This window comes from Heptranchias perlo, chromosome 22 (assembly GCF_035084215.1).
Source record: "Heptranchias perlo isolate sHepPer1 chromosome 22, sHepPer1.hap1, whole genome shotgun sequence".
NCBI classification, from domain to species: Eukaryota; Metazoa; Chordata; class Chondrichthyes; order Hexanchiformes; family Hexanchidae; genus Heptranchias; species Heptranchias perlo.
The window spans coordinates 14,435,598-14,460,226 of record NC_090346.1 but is presented as its reverse complement, the minus strand read 5'-3'; the positions used below and the strand labels follow the sequence as shown (position 1 = coordinate 14,460,226).

At 42.5% G+C, this 24,629-nt stretch overlaps 2 protein-coding genes across 11 annotated transcripts in view; one reads left to right on the top strand and one right to left on the bottom strand.

Moving 5' to 3' along the window:
• Positions 1-12,142, bottom strand: part of drc3 (dynein regulatory complex subunit 3) — a 34,243-nt gene extending 22,101 nt beyond the window's left edge. For 2 of the 4 annotated variants that reach the window (XM_068002967.1, XM_068002965.1), the window contains exons 1-6: positions 11,908-12,141; positions 7,610-7,787; positions 6,299-6,415; positions 4,517-4,683; positions 4,226-4,372; positions 1,477-1,596 (exon numbers count right to left, since the gene is read on the bottom strand). In XM_068002967.1, the coding sequence (XP_067859068.1) occupies positions 1,477-1,596; positions 4,226-4,372; positions 4,517-4,683; positions 6,299-6,415; positions 7,610-7,769 (711 nt within the window). In that variant the 5' untranslated portion in view covers positions 7,770-7,787; positions 11,908-12,141. Of the gene's footprint in view, positions 1-1,476; positions 1,597-4,225; positions 4,373-4,516; positions 4,684-6,298; positions 6,416-6,499; positions 6,585-7,609; positions 7,788-11,867 lie in introns of those variants that run through there. The other 2 variants (XM_068002966.1, XM_068002968.1) reach the window with 2 other exon arrangements.
• A 219-nt stretch (positions 12,143-12,361) lies between these two features.
• The window catches only part of tom1l2 (target of myb1 like 2 membrane trafficking protein), a 48,949-nt gene continuing 36,681 nt past the window's right edge, over positions 12,362-24,629 (top strand). For all 7 annotated transcript variants that reach the window (XM_068002964.1, XM_068002960.1, XM_068002958.1 and 4 more), the window contains exons 1-2: positions 12,362-12,445; positions 20,275-20,359. In XM_068002964.1, the coding sequence (XP_067859065.1) occupies positions 12,394-12,445; positions 20,275-20,359 (137 nt within the window). In that variant the 5' untranslated portion in view covers positions 12,362-12,393. The remainder of the gene's footprint in view (positions 12,446-20,274; positions 20,360-24,629) is intronic.

Sequence of the window (24,629 nt, the reverse complement as noted above, 5' to 3'; positions counted from 1 at the left end):
AACCAAGAATGTTCTTGGTCAGTAACAAACCATGCTGTACATTTATCTACCTAGCCATCAGGTGAGAGTTTTTCATTAGCTGAGCTGACACGTGCAGGTGTCACCCTGTTCAAGAGTCTCCAAACTAAACTCTTGAGGAATCCAGACAGAAGCTTATGATTGTCTGATATGGAGTGCACATTCTCTCCCCATGGGGACACTGCTCACTTACCCAAGTAAAAAGAGTTTAGATGCAGGTCAGCAGAACCGAGGCTTAAGAACCTCCAAGAGTATTGCTGGAATTTAACCAGCTAACACTGCAAAGTTTACCAGCACAGAGCACTGGTGGATTCCCACTGTTTGTCTAGGTAGGACACTTACCCACTCAGGCTTTGGCTTACAGGATTATTTGGAACTGCATAGGAGGAATCCCAGCCAGCGTCAACAGGTTTGCCCCTCCGGGTTCCATTAGTGATCCAGAATGGCCAGTCAATCAACATTGCCCTGGTGTACTGCAGACTCACCTGGCTCAGGTATCAGATTTTAAAAATCTACCACAGAGGATGGTTGTCTTAGTTCTCCTCTTTCATTGCCAGACATCTCATCTTGGGGACTCCAAAGAGACCCTGCTTCCCCACCCGCACCCCCCCACCACCCCGCATCCCAGTAAGGAGGGGAGTTACATCTGGTGGGCCACAGGACTTGAATTTCCATTGGAAGTGGAGAATTTGCAAATGCTCTGTAGCTTGTTCTATTTTTATTATAATCACAGAAATGCTGCCAATCTGCAGTGTTATAGTCAGCAGCAGCAGCAGCATTTAGTTTTTTTTAAATAAAAAGAGTTTGCAGAAACCAGTCGGGAGAAAATAAATGATTAAATGCAAAATTAGACAGACCTCCAGTCTCTCCACAGTATTGCTAAGTATATGGTGATGTTTGGAATTTTCTGTGTGATCATAGGGTACGTAATAATGTAATGCAAGGGGAGATGCCTTGTGACAACTCTGCCTCCATCTTTTCCACTCTGCACGCGCCCCCCCATGAGAGGAAGTGAACCTGCTACCTCCGATGTCACTGTGCATCAGTGCTCCCAACTTGTTATGTCTTTAATTTTCTCTCCTTAAGGTGCCGAATCATGCTGGGGTGCAGTCAGTCCTCCCAAATAACCCTTCTTCATGTGTGAGCCTAGATTGGGCATGGACACGTTATTCAACTGTGGGAAGGCGTCACAACGGTGTCCGATCCTGTCCTCATACAACATCCACATGTGTACTTTCCAGCAGAGGTCAATGGACAGGGCTTACGAGTGGAAAGTGTATCTGATTTTCATTTTCCCTTCCCTAGACCAGGCCAATTTTAGTGCCTCCTTGACCAAGATCAGTTGACACAAACATTTATCTAAAATAAAGGAACTGAATGTTTGTTAAGAGAAATATTTCGTGAAGATTTGATTGCAGATTGCACTGCTTTAATTAACGATACAAGAGGTTTGCCTACCTTATGTGAAGCCAGCTCTTCTTCTTCCAACCTAATCTTCTCGAGCTTTTTAAACGCCACACCTTCACGGTGCACCAGATTCGCAATAGCACTGCGATGCATTTGAAAAGCCATTTCTTTCTTTAACAAATAGAGATTCTTCAATTCAAGACTTTTGCAAAACACATTTTCTTCCCTTCCACTTTCTTTGATCACTCTGAGTCAGGTAGCATCCCTGTCCCAGCATGTGAGGCAGGTAATTGCTCCCAGATCTCTGCCACTGCCATTGTAAAACTGGCTGCCTCAAAATGAAAGACTTGCACTTAAATAGTGCTTTTCATGAATTCAGGACGTCCCAAAGCGTTTAACAGCCAAAAAAGTGTTTGTGAAGTATAGTCACTGTTGTAAAGGACATAAAAGATCCCATGGCACTATTTCGAAGAAGAGCAGAGGAGTTCTCCCTGGTCTCCAGGCCAACATCTTTCCCTTAACCAACATCGCTAAAACAGATTATTTGGTCATTATCACATTGCTGTTTGTGCGACCTTGCTGTGCGCAAATTGGCTGCCACATTTCCTACATTACAACAGTGACTACACTTCAAAAGTACTTTGTCTCAACCGAAAGATGGCACCTCTGACAGTGCAGCACTCCCTCAGTACTGCACTGGAGTGTCAGCCTAGACTTTGTGCCCAAGTCTCTGGATTGGGGCTTGAACGCACAACCTTCGAACTCAGAGGGTGCCACCAACTGAGCCCCCACGGCTGACATCTAAAAGGTGTGGGATGATGTTCTCTCCTTCCTTGTGGGTAGAGCCAAGCCTAAGGCACGGCTGCAGTCAGGAATTCTGGATGGAAGATCTTTACGTGTTTGCCCACATTCCACGACCCCTCAGCACAGCATGTTGCTGCTCTAACACCCTGCAACTTTTCAAAAACATGTTTTATTTGTTTCCTTACTCTGTCCGGCTGTACTAGTGATGGCGTATAGAAAGCATCATTTACTTGCATCAAATAGTGTTCTTAAAGCGCAGAATACAGTTTGGCTGACTTTATTTTATATTTTCTGCTCCTTTTCCTGTTAATTTCTCCCCTCCCCATTGCTGAAAGATGTGGACTCCTTGCTGGGGTATGAGTGCATGGTGGCCATCCATTTGTGAGTCTAGACATTGAATGTCAATGGGCTATTTGAGCATAGGAGACATCACAGCTGAGCCCAATTTCTCGACAATACTCATCCCCTGGGTTGTTGGAGAATGATTAGGAGACCAATTGTAGTATTCTACTACTAGATCAGGTAACTCAGCGCAGACTGAAGATGGAACCTGAGCCTCACTGTTCTGTGTGGTTCATTAATTCACGGCCTTGAGCAGCTGAGCAATAAGGGGAGCCTTATTTTATTCTTAAAAAGGACTGTTACCAATCAGATATGGCTGGAATTGTGTGCTTGGTGGCTCATAAATCTTAACACAGTGTTTACAAAGCATTTGGGGTGGTGTATGTAAAGAAAGTATTTATATTTATTACATGTAGTCTGCAGTTTGGCGGATTTGCCCCCTCCACCACTCCCACTCTTTACCAACAACATTCATTTCTTCCTGACATAGAAAGGTGTAGGATATTGCCAGGGAGGCTATATCCAAATGTAAAAATATAAGGCAGGCTTGCAGCCAGCAATACAGCGGTTAACTGAACTACTTTCCATGTCAGTAGTAGGCCATCACCTCCCCACACACTGCAAAATGTAACCACAAATTGCATCAACCTGAATCAAAGACTTTAATGAGGTCTGCTTAAGAAATTGATGATGGTTTGAAATTATCTGCAAACGATAGGCAACAAAATAAATCTGAATGAAGGAATAAACCAACCCGTCCCTTACAGGACACAATGTACATTTAATAAAACTTAACACTTGATATTCCCACTGCCGTTAATTTTGACTTTTGAATTATCTGAGCCACGCAGACCTGAAGGTCCCACATCTGATCCCCAGTTTTGTGCTGAGTAAGCTGATCTCAGGCAAGGCAGAAGTAGGGGTGCTATAATAGCCGTAGCATACCTTAAGGTCTGTGCTTTAAGGTCAAGGAAATCAGCCAGGTTCCTGCCCCTGATCGCTATCCAGTGATTCCTGCTGGTCGGGCTTGTGTGTGGACATCAGGTGAGAACAGGTTTGGGCTTGGCTGGGGTACCTCCTGCACCCAAATGGCCTGCAAGCACTCATAGTTTGGGCTCACATATGAAGAATGGCCACCCGAGTGAGGTATTGGAGAATGGCTGCCATTGTTGGAATTATACCTCAGCAAGGATTCAACGCAATTAGGAAAGGATGTGGTTGGGGGAGAAAATTGGTGGAAACTTCAAGCTGCCAGTATATATATATATCTGAGTTTCTCAGATTAATAATACTTGGAATGCAATTATTTGGTGGTTTAAAATTTTCATCAAATGGTTGCAATGGAAATTCTCAAGACTAATGAGTTTCATATAGTTTTTTCCCTTAATGGTACAAAAGGATTGGAATCCATGTGGGGAGGCATGGACCTGAAGCCCTTCCATATCACTGCATGATACAGAACATTGGACAGCACAACCCTAAATCATCACTCAAGATTTGGCTGCAATTCATTTTGTTTGAATAATTTTCCAAACTTACAAAATTGGGTGCCAAATGTGTATTATGTTCAATCAAACAAATCCTTAATTGTGCACAAGTAGTATCTCATTACAACATCAATTTCACCTCTGGTCCATTGCTATTAAACACTTACTGTGGTCTTATCTATTAATCTGAAGTCCAGGTACATCAGGTTAGGCAGGTAGGCTGGAATGTACATACCGTACCGTTCATCCTCACAGATAGGATTCCCAGCCAGGTTCAGTGTGCGCAGCCTCTTAAATCTCCTTAGGTAGATAATCTGTAAGAATAACATTATTGTAATCTAGAAAACTGCGCAGAAATACTAAGCACTAAAAATTAATCAGAAAACACTGATAAACCAGACAGAATATTAGGGGTGGTGGGAGGGAAGGATGGGCTCCACTTAAATCAAATTACTTACAGTTTCCAGCTTATCAATGTAATTTTTTCCAATAGAGAAGATCTGTAGGTTTACTAACGAGTCCATGTTTTCAAAATTGGAAATTCTGTTACTGTACAGACTGAGGTCTTCCAGCTTAACCAATTCATCTAGACCTTCGATCATCTCAATGTTATTAAAGGATAAATCTAGAAGAAAAAAAAACAAATCAAGCATTTTTTCCCCAATTATCCCCTCTCCTAACGTATAGTTCCAGGAGCACTGTCAGCTCTCCAGTACTTTGCCCAGGTGGCTAATCTTCATGTGAGGGTTTGGACAGTTACTGATATCCACCAGCGGGATTGCTTTCTATCTTTGATTTTGCAAAGCAAGAAGCACCCTACTCATAGAATGGTTACAGCACGGAAGGAGGCCATTCAGCCCATCGAGTCTGCGCCGGCTCTATGCAAGAGCAATCCAGCTAGTCCCACTCACCTGCTCTTTCCCCGTAGCCCTGCAAATTTTTTCCTTTCAAGTACTTATCCAGTTCCCTTTTGAAGGCAATGATTGAATCTGCCTCCACCACCCCCTCGGGCAGTGCATTCCAGATCCTAACCACTCATTTGAACTCAGGGCCTGTACAGAACAAATACCCAGCAACCAAGAGCAGGAACCTTTACACTTATGAATGGGTATAATTTGCCAATGGCAGTTCGCTCAAAGAGGGAATGGGGCATCTGCTGTGTTTTAACAGTTCATTTATCTTATAATTTCCACAGGTTTGACACAGCAAAATGTTGGCATGGGGTGCAGGAATTACAGCCCGCAGCTTCATGTACGAACATATTTGGCAACTCTTCCAATGGAGAATCCCTGTCTGACTCAACGCACTAAAAGGAAGTCAGAAGGTCGTATGTTCAAGCCCCACTCCAGGACTTGGCACATAATCCAGGCTGATGCTTCAGTGCAGTACTGAGGGAGCGCTGCAGTCAGAGAGAGACGTCCTTTGGATGAAATGTTAAACCGAGGCCCTGTGTGCCAGTTCAGTCGGACATAAGATTCCCATGGCACTATTTGAAGAGGAAGAAGGGGAGTTCACCTGACGGCCTGGCCAAACACTTATCCCTCAAACAACACCTCTTAAATCAGATTATCTGGTCATTTAGCTCAGTGCTGTTTGTGGGATCTTGCTGTGCACAAATTCACATTTGCTTACATTACAGCAGTGACTGCATGTCAAAAGTAATTAATTGGCTGTAAAGCACTTTGGGATATGAAAGTCGCTATAGAAATGCAAGGTCTTCTCAATTTTCAAAGGCTACCATCTGAATGGAGGTTGAAGAAAAGGAAAATGCTGTGCGAGATCTCTCAAGCCATTGTATAAATTGTACAAATGCAAAACATTTTTATTTAAGAGAATTTTTTCTTCCAAATTTTTCCTCCTTCACTTTCCCCCCCTCCTCTCAGAAGGTGTAACTCATGTTGGGGTTCGCTTTCATGACATTGGGTGCCCTCCTTGCCCAAGAGGCTTTTTTGCATGAATCTAAACAGCGAGTGTTCTGTCCACCAACAGTGAACTTGGTCTTCACATGACGGACACACATGTTCCTGCTGGAAAGTGCGTATATCAGTGGAGCCTGATTTTAGTGCTCCTGACTCATACGAACAGAAGTAGGCCATTCAGCCCCTTAAGCCTGTTCCACCATTCAATTAGATCATGGCTGATCTGTCATGTCCCTGGCTGAAATGTTTTTAAAAATCAAAAATATAGCTGAAAGAAAACAAAGCCAAGGTGTGTGATATACTGAGTTCTTCAACACTTACCTAGCCAAACCAGGTTGGTCAGCGTGTTCAGTCCCTCAATCTTTTCAATGACGTTACTGTCCAGCTGGAGTTTGGTCAGTGTTTTGAACCGCCACAAGTTGTCGATCTTCAGTATATCTACACCAGGGAGATAAATCGGAGATTTTACAGTAATAACATTTTTGGAACAACAAAAATTAAAATCCTAAAATGAATACCTACACAAATATTTTCTTTTTGAGGGTGAGACTCCTTTTCAAGATAATTTTCCCTTACAATTTCTTGCAGTTGCTGATCGACCTGATGTGGATTTCTAGATTTCTGTTTTTATTTCAGATTTCCAGTATTCACAGTTGTTCTAAACTTATTTTTCCAGAATTAGTGATGTTCCATGGTGTTGGACGCAAGTAAAAAAAAAGGAAAGGGTTTAATAAAGTGATGAAGCACTTTCTCCCAGGCTTCTCGTGACGACCCTCAGGACACACTGTGTCTGGACTGGGCTGGAGCGCCACCCCCAAGCCCTGCTGTGTCTCTCAACTGTTTGATACCGAGGCTGAAGCCTGTACCCAGACCTGCAATCCTCAGATCTGGATCCTGTTCTGCCCCGCGCACACTCGATCCCAGACTTGTACCTAGCCACGCGGGGTGATCCCATCCCCATTCTGCTGACTGACTGACATGAGGACTCTGAAGGGGGAAAAAATTACTACATTGGCCCCGTCTCCCAATATACTGAATTTCAAATCCTTATCCTCGTTTTGAAATCTCTCCACAGCCTCAACCCATCATACCTCTGCGACTTCCTTCAGCCTTAAGTTTCCTCCCACGCCCAAGTCCTTTGACAATGGCTCTCCTTCACCTCACTGTTGGTGGCAGAGCCTTCAGTCACATTGGCCCTACTCTCTGGGACTCCCTCACTAAACCTCTGTTTTTTAAAGCCTTCTTAAAAATCCATTTCTTCAATCAAGCTTTCGGTCACCTCCTCTAACTCTCTGACTGTACCTCAGATTCTATTCCTCTCCTCCTCCACCTCCAACTCGCCCCCCGCCCCGCTCCACACCGCCACCCCTTCTCTGCAACACTTGGGACATCTTCTATATTAACAACTTATATTCATGAAGTAAACTTAACAGTCACATGATAATCACAGTCCTTTCAGATCCAAGTGGGCTTTAGCAACAGAGGAATACATTTTTTTCCACATATGTATATTTGCTGGCAATCAACTGCAGATTGTTTATCAGTATACCTGCAGTAATTATACCATAAACTATCAACATCTTGTTCATCAAGCTCATGAAGGACAGTCACTGGTGTAGACCTAAAACATACTTTGGTAATCAAGTTGAAGATGTTTTACATCTTTGAAGTCAATTCCTTCCAGTTTGGCTATCTGTCCTGCTCTCCCTGGTGGTCCCTGCTTCTGCACTGCCTCTTGCAGCATTTCATCATCTATGACACTGGGCTCAATTGTTTTATTCGGCCGGCTCATTTTGAACAGTTGTGTTCACTTAAAAAGAAGAAAACATTTTTTTAAACATATACGTCAGAACAAATATTCAATTTTTGTATAACAGTATAATGAACAAACTACAAATGCTGCCAGGACTGTCGGAGGTTGGCACCGAGGACAGGCTCAACCCTTCTCTGTAGAGAGGGAAAGCTGAAGGGCAGCTCACCCTCAGATACTCTCACACACCTCTCAATGGATGATTGCACAACTCCATTTGCAGAAATATGGGAGTGACTCCCCTCTCCACTTGTTTGTGGATGGTGTCTAGTGAAAATAAATAGTATATCCTGTTTTTGTGAATGAGGCAATAAATAGGCAGAAGCAAATTACAAGGGGTCCAAGTGATGCTTGAGCCTTTTACGTGTTATTATCACATCCATCAGATTTGTCTGCCTTCAATTTACTGCCTTATCTTGGTTAGGGAGTCGAAAAATATGTCTTTTGCTGCCGCCTTGCGGTTGAACTCTGACAAATATCCATTGGCTCAATTGATAACTGCACCACGTAATGTAGTACTGAGCCATACAGACTGGGAAGAATTGAAAAATTAGAACGATCAGTTTTTGAAGCAAGATTATTTTTTTTATTATTCGTTCATGGGATGTGGGAGTCGCTGGCGAGGCCAGCATTTACTGCCCATCCCTAATTGCCCTAGAGAAGGTGGTGGTCAGCCGCCTTCTTTAACTGCTGCAGTCCGTGTGGTGAAGGTTCTCCCACAGTGCTGTTAGGGAGTTCCAGGATTTTGACCCAGCGACAATGAAGGAACGGCGATATATTTCCAAGTCGGGATGGTGTGTGACTTGGAGGGGAATATGCAGGTGGTGTTGTTCCCATGTGCCTGCTGCCCTTGTCCTTCTAGGTGGTAGAGGTCGTGAGTTTGGGAGGTGCTGTCGAAGAAGCCTTGGTGAGTTGCTGCAGTGCATCCTGTGGATGGTACACATTGCAGCAACTGTGCGCCAGTGGTGAAGGGAGTGAATGTTTAGGGTGGTGGATGGGGTGCCAATCAAGCAGGCTGCTTTGTCTTGGATGGTGTCGAGCTTCTTGAGTGTTGTTGGAGCTGCACTCATTCAGGCAAGTGGAGAGTATTCCATCACATTCCTGACTTGTGCCTTGTAGATGGTGGGAAGGCTTTGTGGAGTCAGGAGGTGAGTTACTCGCTGCAGAATACCCAGCCTCTGACCTGCTCTTGCAGCCACAGTATTTATATGGCTGGTCCAGTTAAGTTTCTGGTTGATGGTGACCCCCAGGATGTTGATGGTTGGGGATTCGGTGATGGTAATGCCGTTGAATGTCAAGGGCAGGTGGTTAGACCCTCTCTTATTGGAGATGGTCATTGCCTGGCACTTATCTGGCACGAATGTTACTTGCTGTTCAGGTCTTGCTGCATGCGGGCACAGAATGCTTCATTATCTGAGGAGTTGCAAATGGAACTGAACACTGTGCAATCATCAGCGAACATCCCCATTTCTGACCTTATGATGGAGGGAAGGTCATTGATGAAGCAGCTGAAGATGGTTGGGCCTAGGACACTGCCCTGAGGAACTCCTGCAGCAATGTCCTGGGGCTGAGATGATTGGCCTCCAACAACCACTACCACTACCACCTTCCTTTGTGCTAGGTATGACTCCAGCCACTGTAGAGATTTCCCTCTGATTCCCATTGACTTCAATTTTACTAGGGCTCCTTGGTGCCACACTCGGTCAAATGCTGCCTTGATGTCAAGGGCAGTCACTCTCACCTCATCTCTGGAATTCAGCTCTTTTGTCCATGTTTGGACCAAAGCTGTAATGAGGTCTGGAGCCGAGTGGTCCTGGTGGAACCCAAACTGAGCATCGGTGAGCAGGTTATTGGTGAGTAAGTGCTGCTTGATAGCACTGTCGACGACACCTTCCATCACTTTGCTGATGATTGAGAGTAGGCTGATGGGGCGGTAATTGGCCGGATTGGATTTGTCCTGCTTTTTGTGGACAGGACATACCTGGGCAATTTTCCACATTGTCGGGTAGATGCCAGTGTTGTAGCTGCACTGGAACAGCTTGGCTAGAGGCGTGGCTAGTTCTGGAGCAGAAATCTTCAGCACTACAGCCGGGATGTTGTCAGGGCCCATAGCCTTTGCTGTATCCAGTGCACTCAGCCGTTTCTTGATATCAAGTGGAGTGAATCGAATTGGCTGAAGACTGGCTTCTGTGATGGTGGGGATATCGGGAGGAGGCCAAGATGGATCATCCACTCGGCACTTCTGGCTGAAGATGGTTGCAAACGCTTCAGCCTTGTCTTTTGCGCTCACGTGCTGGACTCTGCCATCATTGAGGATGGGGATGTTTACAGAGCCTCCTCCTCCCGTTAGTTGTTTAATTGTCCACCACCATTCATGACTGGATGTAGCAGGACTGCAGAGCTTTGATCTGATCCGTTGGTTGTGGAATCGCTTAGCTCTGTCCATTGCATGTTGCTTCCGCTGTTTAGCATGCATATAGTCCTGAGTTGTAACTTCACCAGGTTGGCACCTCATTTTTAGGTACGCCTGGTGCTACTCCTGGCATGCTCTTCTACACTCCTCATTGAACCAGGGTTGATCCCCTGGCTTGTTGGTAATGGTAGAGTGAGGAATATGCGGGCCATGAGGTTACAGATTGTGCTGGAATACAATTCTGCTGCTGCTGCTGATGGCCCACAGCGCCTCATGGATGCCCAGTTTTGAGCTGCTAGATCTGTTCTGAATCTATCCCATTTAGCACAGTGGTAGTGCCACACAACACGTTGGATGGTATCCTCAGTGCGAAGACAGGACTTCGTCTCCACGAGGACTGTGCGGTGGTCACTCCTACCAATACTGTCATGGACAGATGCATTTGCGACAGATAGATTGGTGAGGATGAGGTCAAGTAAGTTTTTCCCTCGTGTTGGTTTGCTCACCACCTGCCGCAGGCCCAGTCTGGCAGCTATGTCCTTCAGGACTTGGCCAGCTCGGTCAGTAGTGGTGCTACCGAGTCACTCTTGGTGATGGACATTGAAGTCCCCCACCCAGAGTACATTCTGTGCCCTTGCTCCCCTCAGTGCTTCCTCCAAGTGATGCTCAACATGGAGGAGGAATGATTCATCAGCCGCGGGAGGGCGGTAGGTGGTAATGAGCAGGAGGTTCCCTTGTCCATGTTTGACCCGATGCCATAAGATTTCATGGGGTCAGGAGTCAATGTTGAGGACTCCCAGGGCCACCCCCTCCTGACTGTATATCACTGTACCGCCACCTCTGGTGGGTCTGTCCTGCCGGTGGGACAGGACATACCCAGGGATGGTGATGCAAGAGTCTGGGACATTGGCTGAAAGGTATGATTCTGTGAGTATGGCTATGTCAGGCTGCTGCTTGACTCGTCTGTGGGACAGCTCTCCCAATTGTGGCATAAGTCCCCAGATGTTAGTGAGGAGGACTTTGCAGGGTCGACTGGGCTTGGTTTGCCTTTGTCGTGTCCGGTGCCTAGCGGTCCTCTTTATCAATTTTTCTCCCACACAGTATCTCAACTACCTCCTCTTTTACTGTGGCTTTAGCCGTATCTTCTTCCTTGGTAATGACAGATGCAAAGTACTCATTTAGTACTACTGCTATACCCTCTGCCTCCGTGCGTATATCCCCCTTTTGGTCTCTAATCGGCCCCACCCCTTTTCTTATGACTCGTTTACTATTTATATGCCTAGTGAAGACTTTTGGATTCCCTTTTATGTACTATGTGTTATATCATGATTCTATAAATGTATTTTTTTTAATATCGCACTAAGTGGCAGCCATTCTATAAACTAACAACTTAGCACAAAGTAATCACGTTTAGGTCGCAAGCTTCCTTATTTTAACATTATATTCCCTGGTATCATTCTTCTGACTCTGCACAACACCACACAATATTTCATGTATCTTTTCTCCTCAATATTTTCCTTTTTTGCGATTAAAAGTCTGAGATAATATCACATGGGACAACGCAGAGTTGTATAAATTCATAATGCTGCAAATAACAGGTAAACTCTCCTATCACAGACGTTATCATCTACCACCTGGAAGTTGAAAAATAACGAACGCATAATCACCTGATAGTTCAAATCTGTAGCGCTTAGAGTCAATACTTACCTTCGAATTATTTTATTTTTTAATTTGACTGGAATTAATCATCTCACGTGGATCCTCAGATAACGCCTGCCTGGGCCCAGCTTCACACGGTTGCTAGGATAAACATCACGTGACCAGAGCCTTTTCCCCACAGCAGCAGCAGCATCATCATATGGATTTCGTACCGGGTTTAATTAGTAATTATTTTAGCATCTTAGGCAAAGAATTTAAAATGAAATAAAAACATGCTACTTAAGGCATAATTTTAATGGAGAGAGGGATGGGCAAAATAATCACGCCAAGCATGAAGGCAAACTAACTTGATAAAAAGATTGATTGACGTGGATGTTGACCAATAAACACAAGGGAAATGGCAGAGTGCGGATCGTTAGTCAATCAGGGTGAAGGAGAGGCGGGAACATTCCCCGACACTTGCGCTATCAAGCTAGATTGAGACAAAGTTGACGTCACCCGCGTCCATTGGATGTTTGGGGGGGAAGCATCAAGATGGAGTTCTTCATTGGGAACCCGTACAGTACTCCTGTAGGACAATGTATAGGTGAGCGCTTCACACCGCATAGTCAACCCTAACACCTCAAATCTACCTTGCTTTATAATCTTTCACTTTATTCCTGAAGTAAAATAAGCATTTTTTGTTTGTTGTTGTTTCTAAATCAATCTCCTCATGAAGATGTCGCGTCATCTTTTGGCATTTAATTTGCTTCAGCGACTTTCTGGATTTAGTTTTTATCTTTTTAAAAAATAACGAGGGAGGTAGTCATTTAAATTATTAGGACAGTGCCTGTTAAATGTTTTTTCAGGGTGACGCATAGCGTAATGGTTTCCGCCCAAAAGAAAAATGTTTGTTTACATTTTTGCAATGTCATTTGAAAACGAAACGGCCCAAAGAGGTTTATTATAATTTTTTGGACAAATTAATTTATCAAGTTTTGCAGCTACTGAAAGCGATTGAGAGGAACGGAGCTTAGGAGCAATCAGATTGCCCTCTCCTCCTTGGTCCTTGTTGGACGCTGGTCGCTCCTGGCACCAGCTTGAACCGTTTGTGTCAATGCATTCTTTTAGTCAATGATTTTCTTATTCTATTTATTTCAACTTTAATGCAAAAAAAGGCATAATTCGTAACAGTTTAGAAGCTGAGTAAACGCAAGCTCTTATCCAAGATTAGAATTGCAACATGCGATTCGTTTACTCGCCAGTCTTGAGAAATCCTGAGCCTTTGCAAAACGTCTTGGTGACTGACACGCGTTTAGATGGTTTGACTGGATACAAACTAAAGAGCAGATCCAAAAAGCCTGTAAAAGGCGACTGTACCCATCACAGTGATTTGTTTTTGGCTGGTTGCTCAAAGGTACCACCAACCTTGGTGCACTCACCAAACGAGCTTTAATGAGCACCACAAATGCGGTACAGGATGCAAACTCACTATAAATATAGAATTTTCCCTTTTCCCCCAAAATTGAGGCATTAAAATCTGTTTCATACATCAAAATGAATACTTTAGGAATATTTGTTGTATACTACACTTTTCAATGCAGTTGTTATATATTACATGTCAACAGATGCACAACTAATAACTTGCTATAGTTTTATGATCAGTGGATGAACTGTGATCTAAATGAGGGTTTAAATAGGTATAGTTTAAAGGAAGTGCATATTTTCAAAGCTTGATGGGATATTTTTGTATTTTAAATGTGAATTTTGTGTCCAAATTAAGGATTTGTAGACCTTGTTACTACTGCTGTTGATTGGGGGTGTCTAAGAATCTTTTTATAGAAAAAATTATGATCTTTTTGTTCAAGCTGTCTTTTCTCTGGTTCTTCCTATGCTATGCACCATGCCTAATTGTAAGGGTTAGTTGGGGAGTAAGGCCCAGGCCACTCCCTAGGCCACTAATATGTTGTGTCACTGCCAAAATGGCAGTGTTGGATCCCTAATGGCTGCTAGAGGGAGAAAAGTTTCATCCTACCTACTATGCTGGATCCAAACTGCAGCTTGTGGTGAAGCAACAGTGTTAGCTATTTAACCTGTTGCACTACCCACTGACCCCCACAGAGAGGTGTTTTAATTCTTCTCTATCTCTGCCACAGGTACAGCTTTGTGAGAAATTGTGGCTACAAATTTGCATTGCACTCAGTTGCACACCTTGTTGGTACTCCACTATGCTTGGAAATTGCCATTTTCAACTTGGAAATTGTATTTTTCTAAAGATTTAACTGCCAAAGTAGATTCATTCTAATCTGGAGGGAGCTTTCCTTATTTTTTTGCCAATTTGCTCCCACATCTCCTGAAGGTGTTGATTCCTTACTGGGGTATGGTTTCATAGGTGCAGTCTCCCTCCCATACTGCCACTCAAGTGCCCATTGTTAATATGTGAGACTTGATGGTGAATTTAGAATTCTTAGAAAAACATTAAACTTGCCAATAAATTATATTGCTAAAAAAGGACTCTTTCCTGCTCAAAGCACAAAAGCACCCAATATTCAGCATTAATTGCCATTAAACTGGCAAACATCTTCAAAGACAGCATTAGAATTGCAGATGTGCAAAATGGAAAATGCCCACTGGTGGAGTTTGGGGAAGGATTGATCTTAAAATGTTGGTTGTTTTCTCACAGCAATGCATAGAAGGGATAAAAGTGCTACACTTCGATCCCTCGAGGAAAGTGTAGGAGGAGATTTATTTTGCACCTAACTCGAACCTGACCCACCTAAGCTTGATATTGACACTGGATGCCAAAAAGAACACAAGTGCTGTGTTACCCAGCAGTGACATTCCTCAGTTTGACGAGTACCTAAGTACAAAAGCTTACTGAAAAAAATCCAAGAAAACTCTGAAATTTGTCTCCGAGTCATGAAAGGGATTAAACAAAATTTGCACAGCATATCGATCCAGCATCCAGTTTACACTATTCAACATTGACCAGTTGCATTTATGACATTTTACATGACATACCCATGACTCCCAACAAGACAGTTTTGCACAAATGTTTGGATCATCTGTGTCTATACTACTTGGAAGTCTTCAATCCACTTCTTAACCAAGTACAGTTGTCTGTAAATGAGCACACATTTAACTTCACTTCACAGTGCAACAAAGTAAATGAGGTGATGCTGCTGCCTCCAGAAATAAACTAAGGAGGTGGGGTTCTCTGGCTTCTCCATGGTAGCAGCACTCCAGTGTCAAATATAAACACTGCTGATGACATAAACCATTTTAATTGGACGTCGACAGGCTGAATGTCTGATCTGTTCATACAAGCTAGAGATAGTTTCCCATTTGCTTACTTTTTTTGTATATAGCTTTTTTTTTTCTTAGATCCTTCGATATATAGTAACTACGGTGGCTGCGAATAGTTTTCCACGATAGTACTATCGCTGATTTCCAAGGGTGACTGTATTTAAAAAGTAAAGTTACGACTGGTGCCATAGTATTATGCAACACTTATCTCATCCAACAAGTTTGAAGTTATAGTAAGCAGCACATGGTTCTCATTAGTAAAAGTGAAGGAGCTGTTTTTAGTTTTGTTGGAAGATGATTTCTGTTGTAGTCATTTGCTACTATATTCTGTCGATTTTGTCGTCGACTGCAACTTACAGTAACAGAATTACAACTTTCAAACCTACAGTGTGAACAGTCTTGCTGAGGACACTGAGAGTTGTTGTCTGCTGCCAGAAGTGGCCTAGGAGCAGATATTTGTAAAACTTCCCGTACCAGTGATATTCAGAAGCTCTGCTGCAGTGAATTGGGGCAGCGTTTCGCATTTCCAATTTATTATGCCAATGACAAATTTAGGATTTCACTTGGAGGGAAAGAGATTCTATCTGAAATGTCTGCTTCTTGGCTGCCTCTGACCAGCATGATGATAAAGCAGGTCTGAAGCCTGTCGTAAGTGTACAGAATTTTCTGTTTTAAAAGGTTTATGCAGCATTTCTGATCCACGCAGTTACAGATAGGAATTCTTTGCAAACAATGACTCTTGTACCAGAAATCCTTCATAATGTCAGCACTAATTACTGTAAATCTGTCCACCAGTTTACAGAAAACAAGGCAACAAATTAATGGAGCTGTGCATAGCCGGGATTAGCAGTCTACAGGGCTGTGTCTCATTTCTTTTGGAATTCACTTGGTTTGCATTAAAATAAATAAGCATAAAATCAACATCCTTTGGAAACTTTTATCCCTCCGCAGAAGCTTTTTGCATGTTTGCGGTGTTATTAGATGCCACTTATTTCAAAGCAACTCGGTAGCTTAGTATGTTAGCGCCCCTGTTACATTGTGCCACAAAGTGGACTTGTGCTGGTGAATGCACACTGCACTTGCAATCTTATAATTTGCTTGTAGGTTGAAATGGGAGCTGCATTGGCAAAAATAAGAGGTAATTCTGTTGAACCAGAGTAAAACATGTTGTTTTGGTGGATTTCATTTATTCCCCTTTGATTAAAATTGGAGCTTCCACAGATGTAATTGTTAATTGTATCCAGATGATTTATATCAATTAGTGTTAATTGTATTCAGGTGGTGCGTATCAATTGGGGACTCTCTTGTATCCATTTACATGAGAGCTTATTTAGGGGGAGCAGGGTGTGTAAGGGGATCTGAGAATAAAGGCTTGGAAGCAACTGAAGACTAGGCTCCAGTAGTCTATCCTTCACCACCTGGCTATCTCGTTTATTACACGGTAGCGGAGGATGGCTGCCTAAAGGTGGAGGTCGGAAACTACGATTTTTTTTGGACTTAAAAAAAAGCTTCCATACTCTGTACAACTTATACCACTCAAAGCATTACATTGTGAGGCGACCCTTCTCCAGGACCCTTAATAATTTCTTCGCACGTGTACTTTTAGTAAAACAATCCGACAGTTGATGGCTTGAATCCAGCCATTTAATTTTAGAGATTTCCTTTCTCTCCAACATTTGTTTCAAGCCAGCAAGGTCAATCTGTAATCTTCTTTCACTCACATTTTTCATAGAGTGTACATTATCCCACAGTAATGGCACACTGCGCAGCAGGATTTGTAATGGCACAAAGGCATGGCTACCACAAGTACTCTAATGTCCTTTACAGAATTTTTATTTGCGCTCAGTCATGCTTCTCCTCTCATCGTATTAATGTCTGTAAAATCGGTAGGAGGAGAGGGAGTAGTACCCAAGTATACTACATATGCAACAGTAAATCATGTGCATGCACAATTTATTTTGCATTGATTTTTGATGTATATAATTTGATTTGTAGTGCTCAACAAAACTGCAGCGGAGAACTCCCCTGCTGGCTTAATGGGTAATTGTGCGATGTGATACTAAGCCGTACAGACCAGAAAGTTTGTGTTGAGTTACTTGATCTCGGCAGTTGGAGTGCTGAAGATTGCATCCATCTCCCTGGACTAGGGAGAAGGAAAAAAATGAACCACGTTTTTCACTCTTGCTTGCTACCCAGTAACTCCTATTAGAGTGTGTGTGTGGACTTCAGGTGAGGACAAGATTGTGCTCTGCTGTGATGACCTCTGTGGTTAAATGGCCCACTGGCATATGCTGCAACGGCAAGAATGGTATCTTGGTTGGGATATTGGAGGGCTGGCTCCTTATCCCAGCAAGAAACTGAGCCTAAGGGAGAGCAGGAAAGAGGATTGGGGGTGGGGGAAACTACACATAGTTGTGGAAGACCTGCATCCATTCACTCCCTTTCCCTGTTTTGCTAACTGTTCTGGAGTATCTTACCAGTGGTCTGTTTGAGTGGGATTGCTGGGGATCAGGGAGCAGGTTGGCAGCATTCCCTTTTAGCCAGAGAGAGTGCATGAAATGACAAGACAGCAGAAAATAACTTCCAGAACAAGGTTATTTCAACGATGGTGCATCAGTTCTCATTCCATTGGACTAATATAATGTTTATACGACCTAGACTTTTCAGGATATTTCATAAAGGCCTCCTACCCTTTTACTTTAGTCTGTGGTGTATTGGTTGTCGATGAGGGGTGAAATTAGTCTTTGATAGTATGTTCAAGACAAACATACTCCACATTTTGTTGTCAAACTCTTTGAAACATGGAATATTCTGTAAACAATTTTTTAAAAATATTTCTGTCAGTATGCCTATAATAAATTTGCAACCTGCAGTGTACAGTGTTTCTTTGATCTCGTTTACGTGGGTGAAGGAGAACCACAGCTTCAAAATAGCAGTTTCTTTGACCGTGATTTATTCCTCTACTCGCATATACAGACCTACTCCCTCCACCCAGGAGTCTAACGTACTTTCTATTTATAGATAAGTTTCTGACCTCTACCTGCTATAGGAAGTTCTGTCACATCTGTTTGCAACCATGCACTTTTAAACATTCAAGGACTTGAGAGGACATGGACTTGATATTTAGAGCTCAAGTGTTGTATTACTAACGGAATGTCGTGTGTGTTCTTAGTCACACATTATTGTGCCAAACAGTGCAATCTGTCTAGTGATACCAATTTGAGAAGGTGCCAAATGAACTGAAACCTGAATCAAAGCTATTCCATAATTTCAGAACTGAAGCCTAAGCTCTAGTACAGAGTAGAGGACACAAGGTTTGATTCACTTGTGTCAATTTGATTTGGTGGTTGCACTCATGCTTTTGAGCCATAAACCTGTGGATTCAAGTCCCACAGTAGGACTTGAACACATTATCTAGCCTGACACTTCAATGCAGTACCGAGGGAGTGCGGCACTGTCAGAGGTGCCATCGTTTGGATGAGACATTAAACCGAAGGCCCATCTGCCCATGTCATAAAAGATCCCATGACAGAAGAACAGGGTGTGCGAGCCAACACCAAAACAGAGCAACTGGTCATATATCTAATTATATGTTTGTGGGACCTAGCAGTATGCAAATTGGCTGCCACATTTGCCTACATAACGGTAGCTGCATTTCAAAAGTAATTAATTGACTATCAAGTGTTGAGGAGGTGGTGGTTTAAAAAATGCAAATAATTTCTTTGCTGTGTTAGCTGATCTCAGCTCCTTTGGGATAGGGAGGGAAAAATCAACCACTGCTGATCATTATCTAATATCCCCTGCTGAAAAGTGTGTATATGTGAAGAGGACTGGCGGTCAAATGGCCTGCTCATACCTACTGTTTAGGTCAGGTATGGAGCACAGCTCTTCAAGTGAGGTAGGTATTGGAGGGCTGCCAGTGCCCATAGAACTGTATCCCATCAAGAGTCCATGCCTTCTGAAGATGAGGGAAAAAGAAGAAAATGCAAAATTAATTCCATCCATATTCATTCTGCAGGAAATTCTGTGGCTTGGTTAATTCCTTAATGATCCCACTGCATTCCTTCAAACCGCTGCTCTGATTATATGTTGATGTACAAATCTCTCTGAAATTAGTTTCGCTGAAGAAACTAAAGGAAAGCTATCAGTCACCAAATTGAAATGCAAAGACTGCAGTAAAATTGAAGTCCTTAACAGAATGATGCATGACCAACTGATAGTCTTACCAGAATGGATTGCAGATTATAGACGAGCCAATAGTGTAAAATGTGCTTTGGCCGTTGACTTTGTCTCCGTATGTTTATTTGGATATTTCATTTCACTTTTTACATAAATAATATGCGCAACAGGTTTGAAGTTAGAACTAAAACCCAGAAAGCCTAGCGTGTAATCCATAAATCTAATATGCATATGTAACATAAGTTTGAATTCTTAGTATTTATGTTAATGAAGTAATGGTATACTAACATGACTTCTGTATTATTAATGAAAATCTGAACTTCAGTTATCTTCAATTCTCTCCCAAATACTTTATGAGCCGTCATTCTAGCACAACAGAGACAAGAAGATGAAAAAATGTGGATAAGGAAAAACATTTCTTCATCTGGCCTTTTCCCTCAACCGACATGTTCTATTATAGACTGTGCCCCATCTATTCAATCTCCCTGATACAGTGCTTTGGTATTGGACTCAGGGAGGTGGGGTTGCGGTGGGGGGGGGGAGAAAGTGTTTCGTCATGGTGCTCCGGCCATTATAGTGTGGGGCAGGCTTGATGGACCAGCTGGTCTTTTCCTGCCCATCAATTTTTTATGTTTGTATGTTCACATTGGCTGGTTTGAGTTGCATATAAACAATGTTTTGGTTGAATTTTTAATTTGGAGTGATTCTGATCCTTGCTTTGCAGTGTAACCAGCATATTGCACCCAAACTTGCAATAGTCCTTTCAAATTAGAGCCTTGTTGGTCTCTTAGATTTCACTCATCAGGCTGGTGAACTGACTTTTGTGCACAGGCAACTTTAAGACAAATAGCCTCTCAGCTATTTGTTTTATTTACAGTCTTACTCTTATGGCACCTGTTGAAGGCAATGTGTTACACAAAGTTCCTGTATTTTGCTATTCTGTATTAACAGAACGAGCTACAGATGGATCCCTGCAGACAGAAGACTGGGCTCTGAATATGGAAATCTGTGATATTATCAATGAGACGGAAGAAGGGTGAGAATTAAGCAGGGGTGTCGTGAAATGTTATGGTCCTTTTGTGTATCAGATGATTTCAAACAGGGAAAGTAATAAATGTTTGAGTATATGAATATTAAATATGTGGGCGAAGACATGTACATTACAGTACATGGGTGAGCTAATTTATGTGCTGCCTGTGGTCTTTCTAATCTCTTCAAATATCTGATGGAATGGAACATGCTCCCACTTGCAGAATGTGTTCTATTATTTCATATTATTTGAATCTTTTGAATTTCTTCTGTTATGAGAACAGTAGCTTAAATATTTCATACAATTTCTAGTTTACATTGATCTAGTTTTGCCACCCATCCAATTTTGGACAAGACTGTCCAGTTTTTGACTGAGCTGACTAGAAATTTCTAAAATATAAGCTGGACACACGCAGTCCTTTTTGAATGAAAGACCATTTTTCCAATTACTTCCATCATTTGCATCTATAATTATTAATGTTAAGGTTTTCAATGAATTTTCCACAGTAACAAAGCAAATCTCAGAACTGCAACAATTATCCCACTTTATGCTTTTGCCTCTGTCAGTTTTGGACTTGGCCAAAGGTGGTAACCCAACACTGATCCAAAAACCCCATTATTTCTTTCAGGTCATAGATGCCTTAGCCTTGTTAAAGGATATTTGAGATTAAGGAAAGAGTTTTCATTCTGGCAACTAGCTAAGAAACTATTTTACTTCGTCTGTAACTGTTATGTTAGTTCATACTCTGCAAGACTTGTCTTTGGTCTCCAATAGACCCTCTATACACACAACTCAAGTCATAGGTCATGACAAAAATACATATTGCTGTGGTAACAAGGCCAAAGAATGCAGCCCCACTGGTATAATTCCTCGAGCCTGTTACTAATTGTTCTGGAATACTGTTAAGGCGCTCTGATATTGCTTGTAATTTTGGTGTTCCTGTCTGGGGAGAGCACCTCCATGCAACATTCTCCCTCTTTCACTTAGTTGGGTGATGGTGGGCTGGGTTCCACCAGCAATGTGGAGACCCAGTTGCTGAATCAATAGAAATAAGGGGGGATGACTGCCTGAGTTTACTCTTGTTATGTCAATTCCCTCACTCTGGCACATCTTTAGAATCACGTTTTCCCCACATTTAGAGCCTCACTCAGGCTCATACATGAGAAATGGCAACTTGGGGAAGGTACTGGAGGGCTGGAAATGCTCAGGCAAGTATACCCCTTCAGGAAAGAAGAGAAAATTTGAATCCAGAATAAAAAAAACTCTGTTTTCCACAAAAACCAAAATGCTCCATGTGTCCTTGAAAGTACAATTGTGGCACTTCAACAAAGGAACTAAAGTAGGAGGAATGTAAGAATCCAATGTCTGATTTCTTGTTATTTACATCAAACTAATTCTGGACAGTTAATTACAAGGCAAATGTTTAAGACCTTAAAACCAACAAGAATCCGCATAGCTAAGTGGGTTTAATGATATAAGATAATCCCAATGCACAAATATATGTTTAAGTTACTCGAACTGTTTGGATTTTGCTATCACCCAAGCCACTAACTGCTGTAGTATTTGTTAGCTGCCACCTGAGGTCACTGGTGCATTTGTATTTGTTGGTTCAGAGAGTGGGATGAGTTGATGTGACGGCCATAATTTTTATTTTTGACATAGAAACTTACAAAATAGGAGCAAGAGTAGGCCATTCGGCCCTTTGGGCCTGCTCCGCCATTCAAAATGATCGTCTAATTCAGTACCTTGTTCCCGCTTTTTCCCCATATCCCTTGATCCCTTTAGCATTAAGAAATATGTCTATCTCCTTCTTGAATACATCTAATAACTTGGCCTCCACTGCCTTCTGTGGTAGAGAATTCCACAGGTTCACCACCCTCTGAGTAAAGAAATTTCTCCTCATGTCAGTTCTAAATGGCATACCCTGTATCTTGAGAATGTGACCCCTCTTTCTGGACTCCCCAGCCATCAGGAACATCCTCCCTGCATCTAGTCTGTCTAGTCCTGATAGAATTTTATATGTTTCGATGAGATCACCTGTCATTCTTCTAAACTCTAGTGAATAAAGGCCTAGTCGACTCAATCTTTACTCATACGTCAGTCCTGCCATCCCAGGAATCAGTCTGATAAACCTTCGTTGCACTCCCTCCATGGCGAGAAGATCCTTCCTCAGATAAGGAGAGCAAAACTGCACACAACACTCCAGGTGTGGTCTCACCAAGGCCCCATACAACTGCAGTAAGACATCCCTGCTCCTGTACTCAAATCCTCTTGCAATGAAGGCCAACATACCATTCGCCTTCCTAACTGCTTGCTGCACCTGAATGCTCGCTTTCAGCGACTGGTGTACAAGGACACCCAGGTGTCAATGCACCTCCCCTTTTCCCAATCTTATCACCATTCAGATAATAAACTGCCTTTCTGTTTTTACAGCCAAAGTGGATAACCTCACATTTATCCACATTATATTGCATCTGCCATGTTCTTGCCCACTCACCCAACTTGTCTAAATCACATTGGAGCCTCTTTGCATCCTCCTCACAGCTCACATTCCACCCCAGCTTTGTGTCGTCTGCAAACTTGGAAATGTTATATTTAGTTCCCTTATCCAAATCATTGATATATATTGTGAATAGCTGGGGCCCAAGCACTGATCCCTGTGGTACCCCACTAGTCACTGCCTGCCACCCCGAAAAAGACCCGTTTATTCCTACTCTCTGTTTCCTGTCTGTCAACCAATTCTCAATCCATGCCAGTATATTCCCCCCCAATCCCATGTGCTTTAATTTTGCGCACTAACCTCTTGTGTGGGACCTTATCAAAAGCCTTCTGAAAATCCAAATTCACCACATCCACCGGTTCTCCCCTATCTATGCTACTAGTTACATCCTCAAAAAACTCCAGTAGATTTGTTAAGCATGATTTCCCTTTCATAAACCCATGCTGACTTTGTCCAATCCCTTTAATGCCTTCCAAGTGTCTGTTATCACATCTTTTATAATAGACTCTAGCATTTTCCCCACTACTGATGTTAGGCTAACTGGTCTGTAATTCCCTGTTTTTTTTTTTCTCTCCCTTTTTTAAATAGTGGGGTTACATTTGCCACCCTCCAATCTGTAGGAACTGTTCCAGACTCTATCGAATTTTGGAAGATGATCACCAATGCATCCACTATTTCCAGGGCCACTTCCTTTAGTACTCTGGGATGTAGATTATCAGGCCCTGGGGATTTGTCAGCCTTTAGCCCCATTAATTTCCCTAGCACTTTTTTTTACTAATACTGGTTTCCTTCAGTTCCTCCCTCTCACCAGACCCTTGGTTCCCTAACATTTCTGGCAGGTTATTTGTGTCCTCCTTTGTGAAGGCAGAACCATAGTATGTGTTTAATTGTTCTGCCATTTCTTTGTTCCCCATTATAATTTCCCCCATTTCTGACTGTAAGGGACCTACTTTTGTCTTCACTAATCTTTTTCTCTTGACATATTTATAGAAGCTTTTACAGTCAGTTTTTATGTTCCCTGCTAGTTTACTCTCATACTCTTTCCCCTCTTAATCAATCTCTTTGTCCTCCTTTGCTGAATTCTGAACTGCTCCCAATCCTCAGGCTTGCTGCTTTTTCTGGCAATTTTATATGTCTCCTCTTTGGATCTAATACTATCCCTAATTTCTTTTGTAAGCCACGCTTGAGCCACCTTTCCTGTTTTATTTTTGCGCCAGACAGGAATGAATAATTGTTGTAATTCCTGCACACATTCTTTAAATATTAGCCATTGCCTATCCACCGTCATCCCTTTTCGTAAAGTTCCCCAATCTATCATGGCCAACTCGCACCTCATACTTTCGTAATTTCCTTTATTTAGATTCAGGACCCTAGTTTTGGATTCAACTACTTCACTCTCCATCTTAATGAGGAATTCTATCATGTTATGTTCACTCTTCCCTAAGGGACTTCGCACAACAAGATTGTTAATTAATCCTTTCTCATTGCACAATACCCAGTCTAGGATTGCCTGTTCTCTAGTTGGTTCCTCAACGTATTGGCCTAGAAAACCATCACGTACACACTCCAGGAATTCCTCCCCCACAGTATTATTGCTAATTTGGATTGACCAATCTATATGTAGATTAAAGTCACTCATGATTATAGTCGTACCCTTCTTGCATGCGTCTCTAATTTCCTGTTAATGCCCTCCCCTACATCTCCACTACTGTTTGAGGGCCTATAGACAACCCCCACCAACGTTTTCTGCCCCTTGGGTTTCTTATCTCCACCCAT